At 58.6% G+C, this 18,786-nt stretch overlaps 1 protein-coding gene across 7 annotated transcripts in view; it reads right to left on the bottom strand.

The window, feature by feature from the left end:
- Positions 1-753: 753 nt before the first annotated feature.
- Positions 754-18,786, bottom strand: part of FAM214B (family with sequence similarity 214 member B) — a 41,290-nt gene continuing 23,257 nt past the window's right edge. For 5 of the 7 annotated variants that reach the window (XM_035902702.1, XM_035902696.1, XM_035902701.1 and 2 more), the window contains 10 exons: positions 9,027-9,119; positions 8,199-8,400; positions 7,848-7,946; positions 5,222-6,405; positions 3,649-3,707; positions 3,273-3,369; positions 2,626-2,784; positions 2,153-2,221; positions 1,476-1,681; positions 754-1,189 (listed from right to left, as the gene is read on the bottom strand). In XM_035902702.1, the coding sequence (XP_035758595.1) occupies positions 1,036-1,189; positions 1,476-1,681; positions 2,153-2,221; positions 2,626-2,784; positions 3,273-3,369; positions 3,649-3,707; positions 5,222-6,226 (1,749 nt within the window). In that variant the 5' untranslated portion in view covers positions 6,227-6,405; positions 7,848-7,946; positions 8,199-8,400; positions 9,027-9,119 and the 3' untranslated portion in view covers positions 754-1,035. Of the gene's footprint in view, positions 1,190-1,475; positions 1,682-2,152; positions 2,222-2,625; positions 2,785-3,272; positions 3,370-3,648; positions 3,708-5,221; positions 6,406-7,847; positions 7,947-8,198; positions 8,401-9,026; positions 9,120-11,784; positions 11,934-18,786 lie in introns of all 7 variants that reach the window. The other 2 variants (XM_035902700.1, XM_035902697.1) reach the window with 2 other exon arrangements.

Raw genomic sequence — 18,786 nt, forward strand, 5'->3', positions numbered from 1 at the left:
GACTCGGCCAAGGGCTCCTGGCCGCCCGCCAGCACCCGAACCCCTGCCCGAAGCCGCCTCCTTGGATGGGATTCACCCCGGGCACGTAGACAGTGCAAGGCTTGCATTTTTTTTTGCAATCCCCATCTTCTCCCAAATCCACAGCACACGTGGGCTCCAGGGGCTCCTGCCGGGAGGGCTGCGCCCATGCTCCTGCAGAGAGCCCGAGGTCCCCATCCGTGTGACAGCCAAGTCTCTTTAGCCCCAGGATCCGTGGCAATGGCCACTTGCCTGCCAGCCACAGCCCCTGGGTTTTGTTTTGCCCTAAAGAGGTGGAAGGACACCACCAGGCCTCCCCAAGCTGCCTGAAGTGGGGCTGGCCCTGCAGAGCTGGTGCCCAGCAAGTCTCAGCCTCTCCCAGGGCTTTTAACGCACCCCCAGCCCCCGAGCTGCACCCCGGCTGAGAGGTGGGTCACCCTCTCTTCCACAGGCCGAGGTGTCTCCATCCCCAGTCACCCTCAGAGTCCTCACAGCCCTGCCTCAAGCCAAGCAACCCCGCGCTGCCAGGGTGCTCATCCAGCACCAACAGGGTGGGGTGGGAAGAACAGCGCAGCACCTCCAATCCTCTGCACAAGCCTCCTCTGCGCTCCCGGCAACAATAAATACTAATAAATACAAACTCTTTCGCACTTTCTGCTCCCAACCCGGGGATCAGCGTGGGCAGCCTCACGCAGAGACCCCAGCCCAACTCTTTGAAAAAAACCTCCCCCCCCAGCTACAGCCAAGTCTCTAAGCTGGGAGCAGCACCGGCAGAAGGCTTGGGCATGTCCCTGGAGTGCCGAGGTTGCTCTCCGGCCCCCGCCCTTCCTGGTGAAGCCCCGTTGGTGATCCCAGCCCTGCTGCAGGGCACGGGCACAGTGTCCGTGCTGCTCGGGGGGACGGGGGTGCGCAGGGAGGGCAATACTCCAAGGCAGTGCTTGCTTGCTGGCCCTTTACTCATCTCTCCCCAAAGTGCTGGGCTGGAGGCTTCCCGGTGGCCCTGGGGGATGGAGGAGGTCAGGCCCGGGGTGAGTAGCAGGGGTTCCTCGGCATCTCCGTGAAGGATTTCAGTTCGTAGGGAATCCCCGAGTCAACCTCAATCGACTTGCGAGAGAAAAGCAGCCGGATGTCATCGTGAAGGTAGATCTTCCCCGACTTGGAGCTGTGAAACCTAAGCGGAGACAAGAGCAGGGTGGAGGGGCCTCAGGCTCTCAGGCAAGGGCAGGACAGCCTCGGTGGGGGGCACGCTCCAGTTGCCTTTAGGGAGACAGAGACCGCTGCACTTGGGCAGGATGACAGTTCCATCCTCCCCAAAAGAGCAGCCAGTCCCTGCTCCTCCCCAGGGCAAGGGGCTCAGGCTGCCACCCCCCTGCTCTGACCTGCAGGTTTGGGGAGACAGGGACACGTGGGAGAGGAGCCCAGGGGTGACCCTGGGGCAGGCATCCATCCCACCCTACCTTAGGTGCATCAGGTAGCAGAGGACCCTGCGAGGTGGGCCGGAGCCCGGTGGGTCACTGGCAGGGACAGTGGCCCCTTCCTCCTCCCCCACAGGCACCAGAAAGATGCGATGGCGTAGGAAGGTCATGTGGTTGGCTGGCATGTCCTGGAAGTCGTATGTCACCAAGAACATCTTCACCACAGTCTTGTTGGGGTTAAATAAGGTCTGGGGGCAGAGCGGTAGGGGGTTAGGCTTGGGAAGGGCACAGGAAGTCTGTAGGGCAGGGCTAGGTCATCTGGGGGCAGCATCAGCAGGCCCAAGGGTCCAGAAAGCCCCACACCAGCCCTGAAGGGCTTAGCCTGAGGCCCACAGGTCAGTCCTTTCCACTCACCTCTGCTCCCGTGCTCCTATCCCATCCCCACTGCACGTACATGCTCTCCTGCTGATTCCCCATCCCTCCCCGCCACCAACCTCTTCCTTCCCCGCATCTCCTGTCACCTTGTCTCCCTGCCAGCACGCCGGGGACCCCGTGCTCCCCTCTGCTGTGCTGTCTTGGTGGCCACGTACCCCCTCTGCACCAGCTTTCTGGCTGCTGCCCTGCCAAACAATGTAATGGAGCGTATCTACACCAGGGGCCAAATGAAGCCCAAACAGCCCCCTCCCCATGGCACTGCCAGAGGCCAGGGGACGACTCACCACTTGGATGGTTCCAGCTTTGGGGACACTGTAACCCTTCTTTCCCAAGGCCTCCAAGTCAATCACTCCCTGGGGCAAAAGAGCAAGCATGTGAGAGAGGTAGAAAGTCCATGGGGAGTCCAGTGGGGAGCTGGCACAGAGCCGAGAGCCCCCCTTGCTTGGCACATGGCAGCAAGAAGATGCCCGGCTCGGTCCCTCTCCAGACCTGGGGACGAACAAGCAGCAATGCAGAGGTGACGGCAAAGCAGCAGCCATGAGATTGCTGGGCAGCAGCCTGCCTGTTTATACTCCTGCAAGCATTCTCTCTTTGCTTTTTGGGTTAAAAACTGCACCTGGCACAGCTGCCGGTCTCCTCAGGTAGGTGGTTGCTTGAGCAGCACTCTCTGGAGAGGGGCAGCCCCCAGGATGTGCAGTGCCTGGGTACAGCCCCCACTCACCTCCCCCATGGTCCCAGCCCTCCCTCATCCGCGTACCAGGAAAGGCGAGGGCACGCTGTGTTCGGAGATGTCGAAGTAGGTGACGTCAACAGGCAGGGTGGCATGCTGGGGGCAGTAGGAGCCGCTGGCACCGATCTCTGCCGTGAACCCCTCAATCCTCCCTGATGGCGCAAAGCGTCCTTTCAGGATGGACTCCTGAGAGAGGAGGAAAGCGTTAGGGAGCTTCGAACACTGGTCTTATCCCTCTCCTTGAAGTTGCAAGTGAGATGTCACCCCCATCTCCACTGCAACCACATGTCTGCTTGCCCTTGCACGTCTCCTGGCTTTTTGGAGACCACCGGTGAGGGGCCCTGCCTGCTCACTTTGAGACAGACCCATCCCAAATTGGTGGGCTAAAACCAGCCATCTAACGCAGGGAAGCCATGAGAGCGCCTCGGCTCAGCCCCGCAGCAGCCATCTCAGCAGGGTCCAGGGTCCTGGTGCGTCACCCAAGTATCTGCTGGCTGAGACATCCCACTGGTGGATGGTGGCTGTGTGACATGGCCACTGCACACCACGCCCTTGGGGACAATCAGCCCAGCCCTACACTGTGGATCCCGTCAGGTTCAGCCTCTCACGGCCATCACCAGCCCAGCCTGAGCCCTCAGGACCGACCTCCCTCCCTGGCAGGTGGGTGCCATTACCTCAAAGTTGCCCAGCAGAGCATGGCTGACGGTGGTGGTGGTCCAGGGTGCTGCAGAGGACCTTGTACCCCTCCGAAGGCTGCTCCGGAGATGTCGCCTTTGAGAGAGGAGACAAGACTGGTGTTGGATTGGAGACCATGCAGTCCTAGGCTGCCCTCTCCAGATCCCTCTGTCTCTTTCTTTGGTGGAGGTTGAACCCACTTTCCTACCTACCAGGGGCAGAAGAAACCTCCCTCTGCCCCACAGCCTGGGGTCTTGTGGAGGGAAGACACCCGGGGCAGGGAAGGGATCCAACCTGACCCTCCCACAGGGCTGTGGGGTGCCTGGGTGACTGGGCACCCCAAGCCCCTATGTCCATCCCTGCTGGGATACTCACGATTTGAGGCGCAGCCCGCTCTTCAGCCTCCTCCCGACCGCAGTGCAATCCGCAGAGCTCTGGAGGGGACACAAAGTGGAGAACTGTGTTAGGGCAGCAAGCGGGGACTGCACACCCCCAGGAGGTGCCATGGCCCCTTGCCCTGCCCCACAGGAGTCCCAGCAGATCAGAGAGGCTCCCATCCACCAGGAGCCATCAGCAGCCTCTGCAGGGGTGGCCAGCAGGACAGTGTGAGGGCTGTGGTGTCTAGCAGAGATATGGGGCTGCCCAAACCCCAAAGTGGCTCTGCTGGGGATCAGGGTGCTGGTAGCCAAGCCAAGGGTGCAGCACACAGCTCCCATCTTGCAATGGAGGTCTCAGGACCAGCCCCGCTGACAAGACACCCACAGACAGAACCATGCAGCAACATCCCCTTGCTCCTCCCAGGGAAGGATAACACATACGATGAAGCTCCCCGACCAGCCTGGGAAAAGTCCCATCCCCTGGTGATTCATGCAAAGTCCTCAGTAGTGCCGCCGGGCAGAGGGGCTGCTGCCCACCTCTGCCCTCAGCCAGGCTCTGACAGCTGTAGGGTGGGGCATTAAAGCCAGGGCCACACTACAGCCTCCTTTTAAAGATGTCCCCTTTTCAGGGGTTTTCCCTTCTGGAAGCCACACAAAGGGCAGCACAACACAAAGGGATGATGGAGCTGGCTGGCATGACCAGGCAGGAAAATCCAGGGAAGCTGCTGGAGGGCTTCACTCTGCAAGGGCAGTGCTGGGGGCAACCGGGCTGGGGGACAGTCACCAAAAAGGGCATGCGGGCATGGATGGAGCTGTGCCCCACAGACGGTGTGTCCCAGCTCCAAGAAGCAAGAAGCCAGGGCAGCTTTGCCGTCGGTCCCTGCGGGTCCCTGCACCATGGGATGCCTCAGGGAAGGAGAGGAGTGTCCCTGCTCTCATATGAGCCTGCTGCAGTCTCATCTGGCAGGACCTGGTGAAGGCAGGGAGCTGGCCTGGAGGGGCTGGTAAGCAGGAAGGAATCGCAGGCAGCTCCTGAGCTGCCAGGGTTCTTGCAAATCTCCAGTTTGCCCCATTTCTGAGTTTGTGGCACCATGGGGACATGCCACAGGAACCCCAGAATTGCAGAAAGCCAGTGGCATCTCTGCACGCAGCACTGGGGCTCCCACTGCCTGGCCAGAGCATGCCCAGTCCCACTCCTTGCCACCAAACTCTTGCCCTGATGGGTATCACGGCCAGGGACTCAAGCCATCCCACCCCCCTGCCTCATCAGGCAGGCAGAGGACAGCAACTCTTCCCAAGCCTGCCAGTAAGTCTGGCTTAACATGAAGTTGTCAGATGCTGAGGGTGGCCCCATGCCACATGTCCAACTCTTGCTGTCACAGGGAGGTCATGTCCTGTCTGAGCAAAGCTCTCCAGGCTAAAGAGCTGGTTGCAAGCAGAGGATCCAGTGACTAAAAGGAGTCAAGAATCAGTGATGGGCTGTGCCGTGATGGACCACATTGCCCACGAGGACAACCCTGAGCTCTCGGTGCCCCTGGGCTATGCCCTGCCTTCCCACGAGCGATGCTCACCTTGGCTGTGGGAAGCAGGTGATTCCAGAACGGGGCCCCCTTGGCATCGGTGCTGCGGCAGGCCGTGGGCACTGGATGGCACGGCAGGACCCTCTTCCTTGGCGGTGGGGACAGGCTCTCGTCCTCAGAGCAGGAGTCGGTCACAACCTCACCAGCAGGCAGCAGCATCCTTTTGGCAGGGCTGAGTGCCGTCTGCGGAGCTGGGGGCTCCTTGTGCCCGTTGGCCACCACTGGCCATTCCTCTTCTCCGCTAGCCTTGCTGCTGTGAGCTGGGCTGCTCCCTGGCTTCTCTCTCTTCCCACCAGAGTCCATCTGGGCTTTTTGTGCAATATTGTGCAAATCAAGGTGAAGTAAGTTGTGGCCACTTGCCTGCTCCCCATTCTCCCCACGATAAGTGGGCTGATCCCCTGGTGAGACAGGACAACTGTCTCTCGTGTGCAAAGTACTGCAAGCAATGTGCTGGGGCCAGGAAGAAGAGGAGACATCCTGCGACTTGTCTTCTCTGCTGGCCTTGGGGCTGGGGCTGGGGCTGCCCTCACACCGGTGCTCCACCACCCGCAGCCCACTGTGGGAGAAGTGCTGGGCAGAGCCGCACAGGGATAGTTCTCCCACCAGCAGACCATCCTCGAAGGTATCATCATCGTCCAGGGAAGCCTGCCCAGGGCCCCCATCACGTTTGCTGTCCACCACCCCCCCACCCCAGTGAGTTCGTTTCGGATCTCGCCCCCCCTCCGGAGTTCGCTGCTCAGGGTAACCCCTCTTGACGGCTGTCCGGCTGCCTGCCCGCTGCTCCGTGCTCTCGGAGGAGCTGGAGAGATGGGAGAAGATGGAGACCTGGTAAACCTTCTGGCGCTTGATCTCTGTCTCGTTGTAGCCCATCAGGATGCCACGGTGGGTGCAGTGCTGGGAGGAAGGCTCCAAGGGTGCCTCTCCGCTGGGCCGGGACAGGCTGGGGTCCGTGGTGTGCTCCGGGGGCAGGGACGTCTCCGCGTGGATGTGCCGCATGGAGCCTTACTTGCCTGGACTCCGAGTGGAGCCGGAGTCAGAACAGCCCATGCAGCAGCAGAAGGGGGACTGTAAAGTGCTACAGGTCAGGGTGCGAGGGCAGGGGGTGGGAGCTGGACCCCCCTTGCTCAGGACGTCCGGGTGAGCCCTCCGCTATGGGGTGCACTGCAGTGCCGCATCTGAAAAGAGAGAGGAGGAGGACAGAGATCAGCCCGGGATCGCCGCCCTTGTCTGGGCTTTTGGCCACAAAGGGACCTGCCGGGATGCGTGGGCAGCTCCCCATACAGCCCCACTCGGACCTCCCTCTCCGGGGATGGGAAGAGGAACCAGGCTGGCTGGCTCTCCGGGGAATCCTGCGGTGTCACCCACCTGCAGGATTAGCACTTCCTTCCTGGTCGGGGCGCGGAGAGGAGTCTCCAGCCAGGCTGGAGGCTACAGGGGACAAGTCTGGACAAGTGGGGAGAAGGGGGCCTGCCCTCTGCCAGGGACTTGATGTGCTTGCGCTGTTCTGGAGCGCAGGAGTCAGGCAGGTCAGACCAGTCCCAGGGGCTCAGGCCTGTAATCACCCCTTTGGGCAAGAGCAACAAGATCTCCCAGCGCTCCCCAAGACGACGGGCCCCAGCCACATGCGCTGAATGAATGAGGCAGGGCTGGTGCCCTACACTGCCAGCCCCATGGCAGGGACATAAACCTGGCTGGGCAGCATGGGGAAACCTGACCTAATGTCACAGCTCTGCTGGCCACCACCAGATCACAGCTCTGATCTCCACCACCTCAGCCAGCAGCTGTGTGGTACCAGGGGCTGCAGAGCCCACCGTGGGTTCCTGCACCATCCACCCACCCCTGCCTGCCCCAAGGACCAGACATCCATCCTGCATGGCGCCTCACTTCTGATTTTCAGCCCAGCTTGAGAGCTGTGAGAACATTGGCCATGAATTTTTCTGGTATGATAACTACTGAAAAGGCTGCAAGAGCTGAAGAGATGCAGGAAAAATCACCAGCAGGCTGAGGAGCTCCAGAGCCTTACAAACTGCCTGTACCTGGCAGCTCTGCCCTTTGCCTGTCCCCAAAGCTCTGCCTGCTCTTGTGGAGCAAAGACTTAGGGGCAGGAGTACAATAGGGGAATTGGTTCTCCAAGTGGGTCCAGGCTGTCTAGAGAGGGAGGCTGCACATGATACTTTGACCCCTGCCATGATAGGCATGGGAAAGTGGCAGACCAGGGTGGTTGAGCCCAGGAACTTTATTTAAAAGGAGTGATGAAAGGTATAACCATGCACCAGCACATGCTGCGGGCTGACCAGCTGGAAAGCAGCTTTGCAGAAAAGACATTGGGATCCTGGTGGACACCCAAGTTGAGCATCAGCCAGAAATGTGCCCTTGCCACAAAGAAGGCCAACAGTATCCTGGGCTGCATTAGACAGTATCGCCAGCAAGTTGAGGGAGCTGATCCTTCCCCTCTGCTCAGCACTGGTGAGGCCACACCTGAGAGACTGCAGCAAAGGGCCACTAAGACAATGAAGGGACTGGAGCATCTCTCCTATGAGGAAAGGCTGGGAGAGCTGGGACTGTTCTGCCTGGAAAAGAGAAGGCTCAGGGGGATCTTATCAATGTATATAAGTACCTGAAGGGATGCAAAGAAGAAGAAGCCAGGCTCTTTCCATTGGTGTCCAGTGACAGGACAAGAGGCAATGGGCACAAACTGGAACACATGAGGTTCTGTCTGAACATCAGGAAACACTTTTTTTACTGTGAGGGTGATCAAGCACTGGAACAGGTTACCTAGAGAGATTGTAGAGTCTCCATCCTTGGAGATACTCAAAAGCCGTCTGGACACGGTTCTGGGCAATGGCTCTAAGTGGCCCTGCTTGAGCAGAGGGGTTGGACCAGATGACCTCCGGAGGTCCCTGCCAACCTCAACCCCTCTATGTAACCCACCATACTGCAGCCTGTCCTGGCTGACCCCTACACTCACCCCTCTGCAGCAGAACCCCACTGTACTCCGGATTAACTTCCCTGTCCCACAGCAGGCGGTCGTTGGCACAACTAGCTGTAGACACCTGCCAGATGGGCATCCCCCAGAAGCGGCATGGCTGCCGTGGAATGGCTCCCACCATCACGGTGTGCCTCCAAACCTCTGCACCGTCCTCTCCAGCTCTTCAGTCTGTGCAGCGGCTCTGAGGGGAAGGAAAAGGGGAGATGCAGCACGAGTGATTCAGGTGCTTTCCAGGAGAAGGGCATTAGGGTATCGCCTGCCTGTGGGGTTACACAGGCAGAGAAGGCAGCATCGAGGCTCAGCCCCTCCCAACCTCCCAAACCCAAAGTCTGCATACATCTTGGCCATTTCAGGCAGTGCTATCACCATGATGTCCATTTAAACCATAAATATTTTAAGCTAAGCTATCAACTCTCATACCTGGCTTGTATTTTACATCATGTTTGCCTGTGTTCCTGAATGAAAACCTGTGCATGAGAACAGATCCCTGCTTCTTCCTGGTGACCATTTCATGTCTTGATTTCCAAGACATTGCAGATCACCAGCCTCCAGCTGATCTCCAGACCACCAGTCTGGGCCTCCAGCTAGCTGCTGGTCTTATGCCCACCTCCTGCCCCTTTCACCCACAGTACTGGACAATTTCTGGCCCTACAGACAAGGAGAAGAGCTTGCAATTGTTTTCTTCCAATAAGAGATGCCTGGCAGGGAAGGCAGAAACCAGAAGCCTGACAGCCCTGAGCCATGATGGCCCCCCACCAGCTTCCCCCAGCACAAAGACAGCAGTTCTTTCATGTGCACAGCACTCACCTGCTTAGATGTGCCCTTGATGCACGACGGAGATTTGCAGATGCAACACAGCTCCCCTGCGGTCATAATCCACTGGCACTGCGGCTTTGATATCTGGAAGGGGGCAAAGAGGAGAGTCAGCCCAGGCAGCAGCTTGTGGTACAACACCTTTGTAGTGGGCAGGAGCCCTCGGGCACCTCCACCCTTCCCCCTCTATGGCAGGGCCAGCCTGTAAACTTTGCTGGCCCAGGAACCTCCAAGTGAAGAAGGAAACACTGCCCATCCCTGGGGACCACAGCCTCCCTGCCTCCCTCCCCATGCAGCCCTCAGCTGGGGGCTCACTGCAGCGGCCATCCGGAGGGAATCATAGAATCACAGAAAGTTTTGGGTTGGAAGGGACCCCTAGAGGTCATCTAGTCCAACCCCCCTGCAGGGAGCAGGGACACTGCTAACTCAATCAAGTTGCTCAGAGCCCCGTCCAACCTGGTCTTGAATGTTCCCAGGGATGGGGCCTCCACTACCTCTCTGGGCAACCTGTTCCAGTGTTTCACCACCCTCATTGTAAAGAATTTCTTCCTTATAGCCAGTCTAAACCTATCCTGCTTCAGTTTAAAACCGTCACCCCTTGTCCTGTCACAGCTGTCCCTGCTAAAAAGATTTTCCCCATCTTTCCTATTGGCTCCCTTTAAGTACTGAAAGGCCGCAATCAGGTCTCCTCGCAGCCTTCTCTTCTCCAGGCTGAACAACCCCAACTCTCCCAGCCTGTCCTCGTAGGAGAGGGGCTCCAGCCCTCAGATCATCCTCTGGACCCACTCCAACAGCTGCTGTGTGTCCCACTGGGCATCCTGCCCGTGAGCACTGATCTGAATCTGGGAAGAGTAGGGCCAGGTAGATGAACAAAATCCCTGAAGGGATGCTCAGAGGCACCAAACACCCAAGTGCACCCCCTTTCTGGCATCCTGGTCCGGTGAGTTCTGCATCCCATCATCTTGCAGGTGGGAAGCCAGCTTCAGCAGGTCGCTCGCTGTGCTCGCTGCCTGACCTCACCTGCCCCAGGAAACAGGCCGTTCTTTCATTACATTTCCAATAAGATTTGTAATTCGCAGGCAGTCATGGCCAGTCCCCGAGAGCCGTCCAGCCCAAAAGCCAGTGCTGGGGAAGAGCACTGCCAGTGACCAGCCAGATTACAGATATAATACACCAGCTCCCAAGGAGCCTTTGCAGCAGGGCAAATCAACACCGTAGCATAACAAACCTCTCATCCAAAACCTCAACAAAAGCTCTTTGTAAAGATCACTTCCTCCTGGCACCCCACATGGGGCCTGCACCAAGGCAGGTAGAAAAGCAAGTGAATGCCTGCAGCTGTAGGCAGACGCCAAGGTGGTAACACGCTGTGCTCTGCCTGCCTGGAAGGTTGCTGCTTCTCTCCTCCATCCCTGGGGCAGATTTGTACCATAACTTGCAAGGCACAGTCACCCACTGGGAAGCAAAATCAGCAACCAGCGGCAAGAGTCAGCACGGTGAAGCAGGAGCAAGCCACATCCTTCCTGCGCCTGTCCATGCCAGGACAAACACGTAGTTTCACCTGCATCCTTTCTTTCTCCTTCCCACATCCCTCTGCAGTCACAGCCCTTTGCTCCCCAGCGGCAGCTGCCTCTTGGGGCAATGGGTCCATCAGGAGACGATAACATGCTAACACCACAAATCCATCCCATCTGAGACCTCAATGCCAGGCACCAGGTGATGCCAGCACTAGCCAGCATGCACGCACCTAGCGCAAGGGCCCACACCATGTTTTGTCAGCCGAGATACTGTTCCCCAAAGCATCGTGGTGGGAAATGCCAGGATTCCCCAGTCCACCCCAAAAGTGTCTCCAAGTATACCTTGGGACCTCCTTGTACATCCCCCTGGAAGGTGGCCTGGCAGCTTGGGAGGGGGAGCAGCTGGAGCACAGCACTGCTACTCATCCTCCTTGCAAGGCACTGCAGCCAAAAGAGGTTCCACTCCCCCTTGCCTAGTCCTTGGGGTTTCTCTTGGCTGTGTTTAGCTCTGCCTCTCTCAGCAGGGCTCAGCCTCTTATAGCACCCAGTGGGAGACCACCACCCCCCTAAAGAGCCAGAGAGCAACACAGGGACCAGGGGCTCCTGCACTCTCAGCAGGGATGAGGAGACAGCACCCGGTCACCTCTGCCTTCTCCTCCCCTTGAGCCAGGCGTCTCCAGAGCCCCAGTTCTGGCCACCCGGATGGGACAGGTCCAGGGCCTCACCAGCTCAGCTGAGCAGTACAGGTATCATGCCTTGGATGCAGCATGTGGGGCTCCATGTACCAAGAGTTTTGCCCCTCCTAAGCCCAAGTGATGGTGATTTTTCTGGTGTTTCAGGCTGTGCTGGTGCTCTGACTCTAAGATAGGGCTTTGCCTGTTGAGGGAAGCTCAGCCAGAGCTCCTCCTGCTTTCTGCTCTGCTCCTGCCAAGCTCCCAGCCCCCCTTGATGCTCAGAGGACAGGACGGGGCCTGTGCTTTTGCCAGGGTCTTCCAGCACCGGGGTACAGAGCTATGCCAGGCACAGCTTTCCTCTCTTCCTCCAGCCTGGCGAGGCCTGGGGAAGGGCACTACCCTTCAACAGCCACAGAATACCCGGTGCCAAAGGACCTGCAGGGAGGGAGGGTCTCCCAGGCACCAGGGCAGAGATACTGCATTCCCCAGGGACACCGAGCCGCCAGACCCTGATGTGGGATGACATAGCCAGGCCTGCACGGGGAGGTTGGGGGCTTGGCTTACCTGATGGTTTTGTTCTTATTAGCACATCCAGGGGGGACCCAGGATTAACAGCCCATGGTCCCAGTCTGGTGGCAACAGAGCAGGATGGCGGGTGAGGAAGGGTCCCTGGCTGGGCAATGCAGCAGCTGTACCACATGCCGGGCTGCAGCCTGCAAAAGGATCTGTTGCTGTTTTAAGTGTACTGTACCAGCCAGAAAGGAAGCGGGACGGGTGCAGGGGCAGCTCTGCCAGCCAGGGGAACATGTGTCACAGGGCAGGACCGGCAGAGCCCTTGGAAAAGGGAGGCTGGCAGGGTTGGCAGCACAGCACTGGTGCAAGGAAGAGAGCAAGAGCTGTGCCCCAAAGGGCCACGCTCACCCAGTGGCGATCCACGCGGCTTCCCAGAGCAGCACTGCCAGCCCATCAAGGGGACACACGGCTAGTGGACAAGAGGCTGTGGTCTGGACATTGCTGCCCGGGGCACAGCACCATGCCCAGGGGCTGGCAGGGCCAAGAGGGGTCCCTGCACCATTTAGACCATAAAAAAACCCAAAACACCCCCAAACTGGCTTTTGCTGGCTTCCTCCCTCCTGCTCCCTCTCCTGGGAAGTGCTAAGGAGACCTTCGCAGCTGCACTGGGGGTGAAGCAGGAACCATGCAGCCAGGAAAGAGAGGAGCTGTCATTACAAGAGAGCAAATAGTCATCCTTGGTACAAGCAGAGCACAAGGCAAAAAAAGAGGCAACAGAAACTGCTGGAAACAGACTGCCTGGAGGGTAAGTCGCAGCTCCATTGGTCCTATCTGAAACCAAGGAGAAGAAAGGAAATCTAACTAGTGGAAGTGCAAACCCAGAAGCTCCCTGGCACAGGCTAAGAACAGAGCTTGAGAAGCACCAGCAGGCAGAAAGTTTCCATCACAACCCTGAAGGATGGCAGCACCAGCAGCAATCCTGCCACCAGAGAAGGGTTTCTCCACAGTCTGACAGATCAGGCATATCACCGACAGGAGAGAGACAGACGTGTGAGGCTGGGGACCACCTCCAGCACCATCCATAGGAGAGGTGGCAATCCTGGAGAGAAGATGTTTAGAGAGATGCTAGAGGAGCAAACAGTGTCTGAAGGGAAAGATGACCGTCATGGACGTGGCTCTGGCACTCCCCTGGGATTCAGGCTGGGGAGGAAGGAGCTCATGCTTGGTGGAATCAAGAGAGAGGGAAGGAAGGAGGGAGGATGGATAGGGAGAGAGCATCCCTGCCCCTCTGCAAGGGCAAGTGCTGCTCTCAGGGGTTCTCAGGAGGCCTCCTGCTGTGCCAGATTTATGCAGCCGCAGAGCCTCGCTCAGTGCTGGCCCCTGTGCAGATAACAGGGAGGAAGCCCGAGCCCAGAGGGGAAGGATGGGGCAAGAGGCAGTGCCCACGTCAGGAGCGCAAGCTCCTGGAAACCACCAGAGACAGCTTCTACAGAGACAGACCCGACATCTCCCTCTGCCCCGCAGCACCCGTGTCCGTGAGGTGCTGCTGCTTCCCTTCCTCCCATCCCGTGGGAGGGGACACTGATGGGGTGCAGAAGCCCCTGGGGACAGAGCAGCCCTCTCTGCAGGGTGCCTTGCTGGGGCTCCCGGCTGCAGCAGGCCCCTGAGGGGCTGAGGGTCTGCCCAGCGACGTGCGGTGCCTCCCCAGCCCCACGCACAGGTGCCGCAGGGACTGAGCCCTTCCGCTCGGCCGAGCCAGGATAACACAATGAAACCCCCCGCCCCCCCCGCCGGAGCTCGGGGAGCTGGAGCAGAGCTCCTGGCCCCGGGGCTTACCCCTGCTCCCTCTGATGCCCCCGCATCTTGGCACGGATCGCCTCCGCACACCTTGCCCGGGTGCCTCGCGTGCAGGCAGCGACGCTGACAATAGCCCGCAGCTGGGAAGGGGGGCTCGCAGGGTCTGCAGGCAGATCCTACTACGCAACGGCCACCTGTGTACGGCTTTCCCCCACGTCCAACCACCCCAGCCAGCCTCCCCTCCATGCACGGCTGCCCCCTCTCCCCAGGAAAGCACAGTCAAAGAACGAAAAGCAGCTTAAAATCCGTCAGGACAATCGGGCAGCTCTCCAAAGCCAGCAGCACCCCCTGCCCACCCAGCACCAGCAGGCTCAAACCTCAGCGATACAAGCCCACGGCCGCCCAGCTCCAGCGTTCGACCAGGAGCCCAGGAAAGCTGCAGCAGGCAGGGCAGGGAAATCCCATGCAGCAGCCGCTCACGGGGAGGACAGCCCAGGTTGAGAACAGCCCTTTGTCTCTGCCTGCCTGTCTCGCTCGCTTGCTGCCGGAGGAGGAAGAGGGGGGCGGTGGGGGACAGCGAGCAAAGATAACACCCCTAGGAGGGATGTCACAGTCACGTTAATCACTTGGAATTCCAGCCAGCGCAGACCCCGGCGCCGCAAATATGGGCAGCAAATGGAGATGCTCAAAGCTCTGAAATAATTGGATCCTTTCACAAGAGCCGAGCCCAGAATCCAGCACAGGAATTCAGTCCCCGCTGGAAGTCGAGAGATCAAATACACGGAGAGGCAGGCGCAGCACAAGCAATCCTCAGCCACCACCGTATCCGGCTCCGCAGCCCCTGGCGCTGCTCTAATCTCAGGTGCCTTCTCAGCGGGAGCCAGGGCGAGGGAGGACCGCAGCGGAGAGCCCGAGCCCCCAGCGGAGCCGAGGTGAGGACCGGCCCCTTCCCATCCAACTTACTCCACTTGTGGCAAGGTGCAGAAACGCTGCCAACGCAAAAGAGGGTTTCGCGGAGGAAACCAGCGGCCTCGAAGCCCTGCTCGACCAGAGGAACAGCCCACGGAAAGAAGACCCCCAAAGCTGCCAGCCGGCCTCCGCAGCCCCGCGAGGGAGATGCCCGCCTGGCAGGCTTGCCAGCCCGCATCATGTTCCTGGCGAGACGCACACACGGCACATGTAGGCTCCTGCTTGGCGCCTCAACGGCAATGAAAAGGCACGGAGGCTTCTGCCAGAAAACAAAGAGGCAGCGGCAGAGCTGGGGGTGGGGAAAACTCTCCGCTGCCCAAGAGGATCCCTGCAGAGGCAGCAAGATGCTGCCGGGCTCCACTGTGGCTACTCACCCCCGTGAGCCCGAGGTGGGCACCCACTCACCCGGCACAGGGAGTCCGGAGGGTGGGCCAGCCCCTGCTCCCCTCCCCGAGGCAGCGCCTGGTGGGAAGTGCTGGAGGACGCAAGCCAGGCCCAGGACAACAGCTGGCCACAAGGGGAAAATTCCTCTGGGCTGGCTCTGCTTCATAAAAAGCTGCGTCTTTTCACCTCGGGGTAGCTGCCGCGCGCCACTGGTCCCGGGGGGGGAAAGGCGCAGCCGGCATCGCGCCTGCAAGCTTGGCCACCACGGCAACCCGTGGAGCCCAGCGGCGTTGACCTTGCAACCTCAGGGGGCCTCGGCAGTCACCCTGGGGCAACAAAGAAAGTGCCTGCAGTGAAAGCAAGCCCCTGGCCACCCAGGCACAGGGACATGTCAGCCAGCTCCCCTCCAGTCCTCCTGCCCCTCTCCGGGGGCAGTGGCCTGAGGGACGGGGAGCTCAGCCACTGGATGACCACGCTCCCCTCCAGCCCTCAGTGCCAACTGCAACCGATGGAAAATTTTCCACTGTTGGTGATTACACAGTCACATGCCCGCGCAGCCGGGTCACAGGATGGCCATGAGAAGGCAAATGGGTCCTGGCAGAGGGGCAGGGACCACTTCTGCTCTGCTCTCGCGTGATGCCTGAGGTCTCTGGCTATGACCAGGGCACCGATGCGCTGCCATGCTTCAAGTTCAATGAGGACATTTGTCCAAGGGAGGCATCCCCCAGATCCAAGCAGGACTAGACCCTCACCATACTAAAAGCGATGCACAAACGTTGGCATTAACAATCCTTTTTATCTGATGTCCCAAGAGGAAGAATGATGCCCTGGGGTTGGTGTCTGCATCAGAAGCCCTGGGAACTCTATCCTGACCCATTTAACTCAACCCCAATGGAAAGGCAATCGCTTACTGATAACTCCCATCCCATCAGCTCCCTGTCCCAGACCATGCGCTGTGGGAAGGGGGATCTAACCGTGCGGCGTGAACAGCCCGGCCTGCTCTCCATCACTACAAGCAGCGTACAGAAACATGATTGCCTGACTGGGAACCCTGGGCGAGGCTGATGCTTTGTGAGCTGGGAAAAGACAGCACAGCAATCAGTGGGTGACAGGACCCTTTTTGCTCCCACCTCTGCTATCTCCTCCCTTCTCCCTCTGGTCACCCCCACATACAGCCACAGCCATCCCCGCCCCATCTTCCCCCCCTTACCGAGCCCATTCCTTCTGCACCCTGATGCCCTATAGCCACCCACGCTGCCTGATCCTGGATGCACAACCCTTCACCTTCCCCACATCCTTCACATGGCAGCCGGGCTCTGCATCCCCATAAGCCTGCTCCTCTTCACTCCCATCCCAACCCCATCCTTCTCCACCATGAGATGCTGTCCTGTTTACATGCACCCCTATGCATATCCCCACTGTCCCCAGCTCTTTACCCATGCTCTGTTGCCTCCTGATTGCTGCAGCTCATACCATAACTTACAATCATAGAATCATAGAATTGTTTAGGTTGAAAAAGACCTCCAAGATCATCAAGTCCAACCGTTAACCTAATACTACCAAGTCCACCACTAAACCATGTCCCTAAGCACCACATCTACACATCTTTTAAATACCTCCAGGGATGGGGACTCCATGTTCCAGTGCTTGACGACCCTTTCAATGAAGAAATTTTTCCTAATACCCAATCTAACCCGCCCCTGGAGCAACTTGAGGCCATTTCTTGTTGTCCTATTGCTTGTTATTTGGCAGAAGAGAGCAAACCCCCCACCCTAGCTCCCCGCTCCTGTCAGGCAGTTGTAGGGAGCCATAAGGGCTCCCCTCAGCCTCCTCTTCTCCAGGCTGAACACCCCCAGCTCCCTCAGCTGCTCCTCAGCAGCCTTGGGCTCCAGACTCCTCACCAGCTTCCTTGCCCTTCTCTGGACATGCTCCAGCCCCTCCACGTCCTTCTTGGAGTGAGAGGCCCAACACTGAACACAGGATTCAAGGTGTGGCCTCACCAGTGCCCAGGACAGGGGCACGGTCACTGCCCTGCTCCTGCTGGCCACACCATTCCTGATACAGGCCAAGATGCCATTGGCCCTCTTGGCCACCTGGACACACTGCTGGATCATATTCAGCCAGCTGTCAACCAGTACCCCCAGGTCCTTTTCTGCCAGGCAGCTCTCCAGGCACTCTTCCCCACGCCTGTAGCATTGCATGGGGTTGTTATGATGCAAGTTCAGGCCCTGGCACTTGACCTTGTTATCTGAACCTCAGTTCAACAGTTGGGCCTCAGCCCATTGATCCAGCCTGGCCAGGTCCCTCTGTAGACTCACTACCCTCAACCATATCAACACTTCCACCTAGCTCAGTGTCATCTGCAAACTTGCTGAGGGTGCACTTGATCCCCTCTTTGAGAAACAGAACTGGCCCTAGTTCTGAGCCCTGGGGACACCACTTGTGACCGGCCACCAACTGAATTTAACTCCATTCACCCCAACTCTTTGGGCTCAGCCGTCCAGCCAGTTTATTACCCAGCACAGAGTATGCCTGCCCAGGCCATGGGCAGCCAGTTTCTCCAGGAGAATGCTGTGGGAAATGGTGTCAAAAGCTTTACCAAAGTCCCAGTGGACAACAACCACCACCTTTCCCTCAGCCCTGAGCGGGTCACCCTGTCATAGGAGGAGACCAGGCTGGTCAAGCAGGACCTGCCTTTCATAAACCCATGCTGGCTGGGCCTGATGGCCTGGTTGTCCTGTACGTGCTGCATGATGGTACTCAGGACGATCTGCTCCATAACCTTCCCCGGCACTGAGGTTAGACTGACAGGCCTGTAATTCCCCTGATCCTCCCTCCTTGTAGATGGGCGTCACATTTGCCAACTTCCAGTCAACTGGGACCACCCCAGTTAGCCAGGACTGCTGATAAATGGTGGAAAGTGGCTTGTGAGCACTTCTGCCAGCTTCCTCAGTACCCTTGGGTGGATCCCATCCAGCCCTATAGACCTGTGTGTGCCTAAGTGGTGACGCAGGTCGGTAACCATTTCCCCTTGGGTTATGGGGGCTTCATTCTGCTCCCTGTCTTCCAGCTCAGGGGGCTGGGTACCACAATGTGCTGGCTGTGGCTGGGACAGAGTTAATTTTCTTCACAGTAGCCAGTATAGGGCTGTGTTATGGATCTGTGCTGGAAACAGCGCTGATAACCCAGGGATGTTTTTGTTACTGCTGAGTGGGGCTTACACAGAGCCAAGGCCTCTTCTGCTCCTCACTCCACCCCACCAGCGAGGAGACTGGGGGGGCACAAGAAGCTGGGAGGGGGCACAGCCAGGACAGCTGACCCCAACTGACCCCAGGGATATCCTCCACCATGGTCAGCATATACAGCTGGGGGAAGAAGAAGGAAGGGGAGGGGATGTTCAGAGTGATGGCATTTGTCTTCCCAAGTCACCGTTACGCGTGGTGGAGCCCTGCTTTCCCGGGGATGGCTGAACCCCTGCCTGCTGATGGGAAGCAGTGAATTAATTCCTTGGTTTGCTTTGCTGGTGTGCACGGCTTTTGCTTTACCTATTAAACTGTCTTTATTTCAACCCATGAGTTTTTCTGCTTTTACCCCTCCGATTCTCTCCCCCATCCCACCAAGCGGCTGTGTGGGGCTTCATTGCCAGCTAGGGTTAAACCACGACACCAGAGAACAACTGGTCTTACTATTGAAGACTGAGGCAAAGAAGGCATTAAGTACCTCAGCCTTTTCCTCGTCCTTTGTCACTGTGTTTCCCCCTGCATCCAATAAGGATGGAAATTATCCTTAGCCCTCCTTTTGTGGCTAATGCATTTATAGAAACTTACACCAGCCTCCCCCCATCCCCTGCACACACCTACAGACCTGCCAGCCCGAGCCTCCTTGCACACACCCCACTGACAA

Source organism: Egretta garzetta, unplaced genomic scaffold (assembly GCF_000687185.1).
Source record: "Egretta garzetta isolate BGI_Z169 unplaced genomic scaffold, ASM68718v1 scaffold59, whole genome shotgun sequence".
Taxonomy (NCBI): Eukaryota; Metazoa; Chordata; class Aves; order Pelecaniformes; family Ardeidae; genus Egretta; species Egretta garzetta.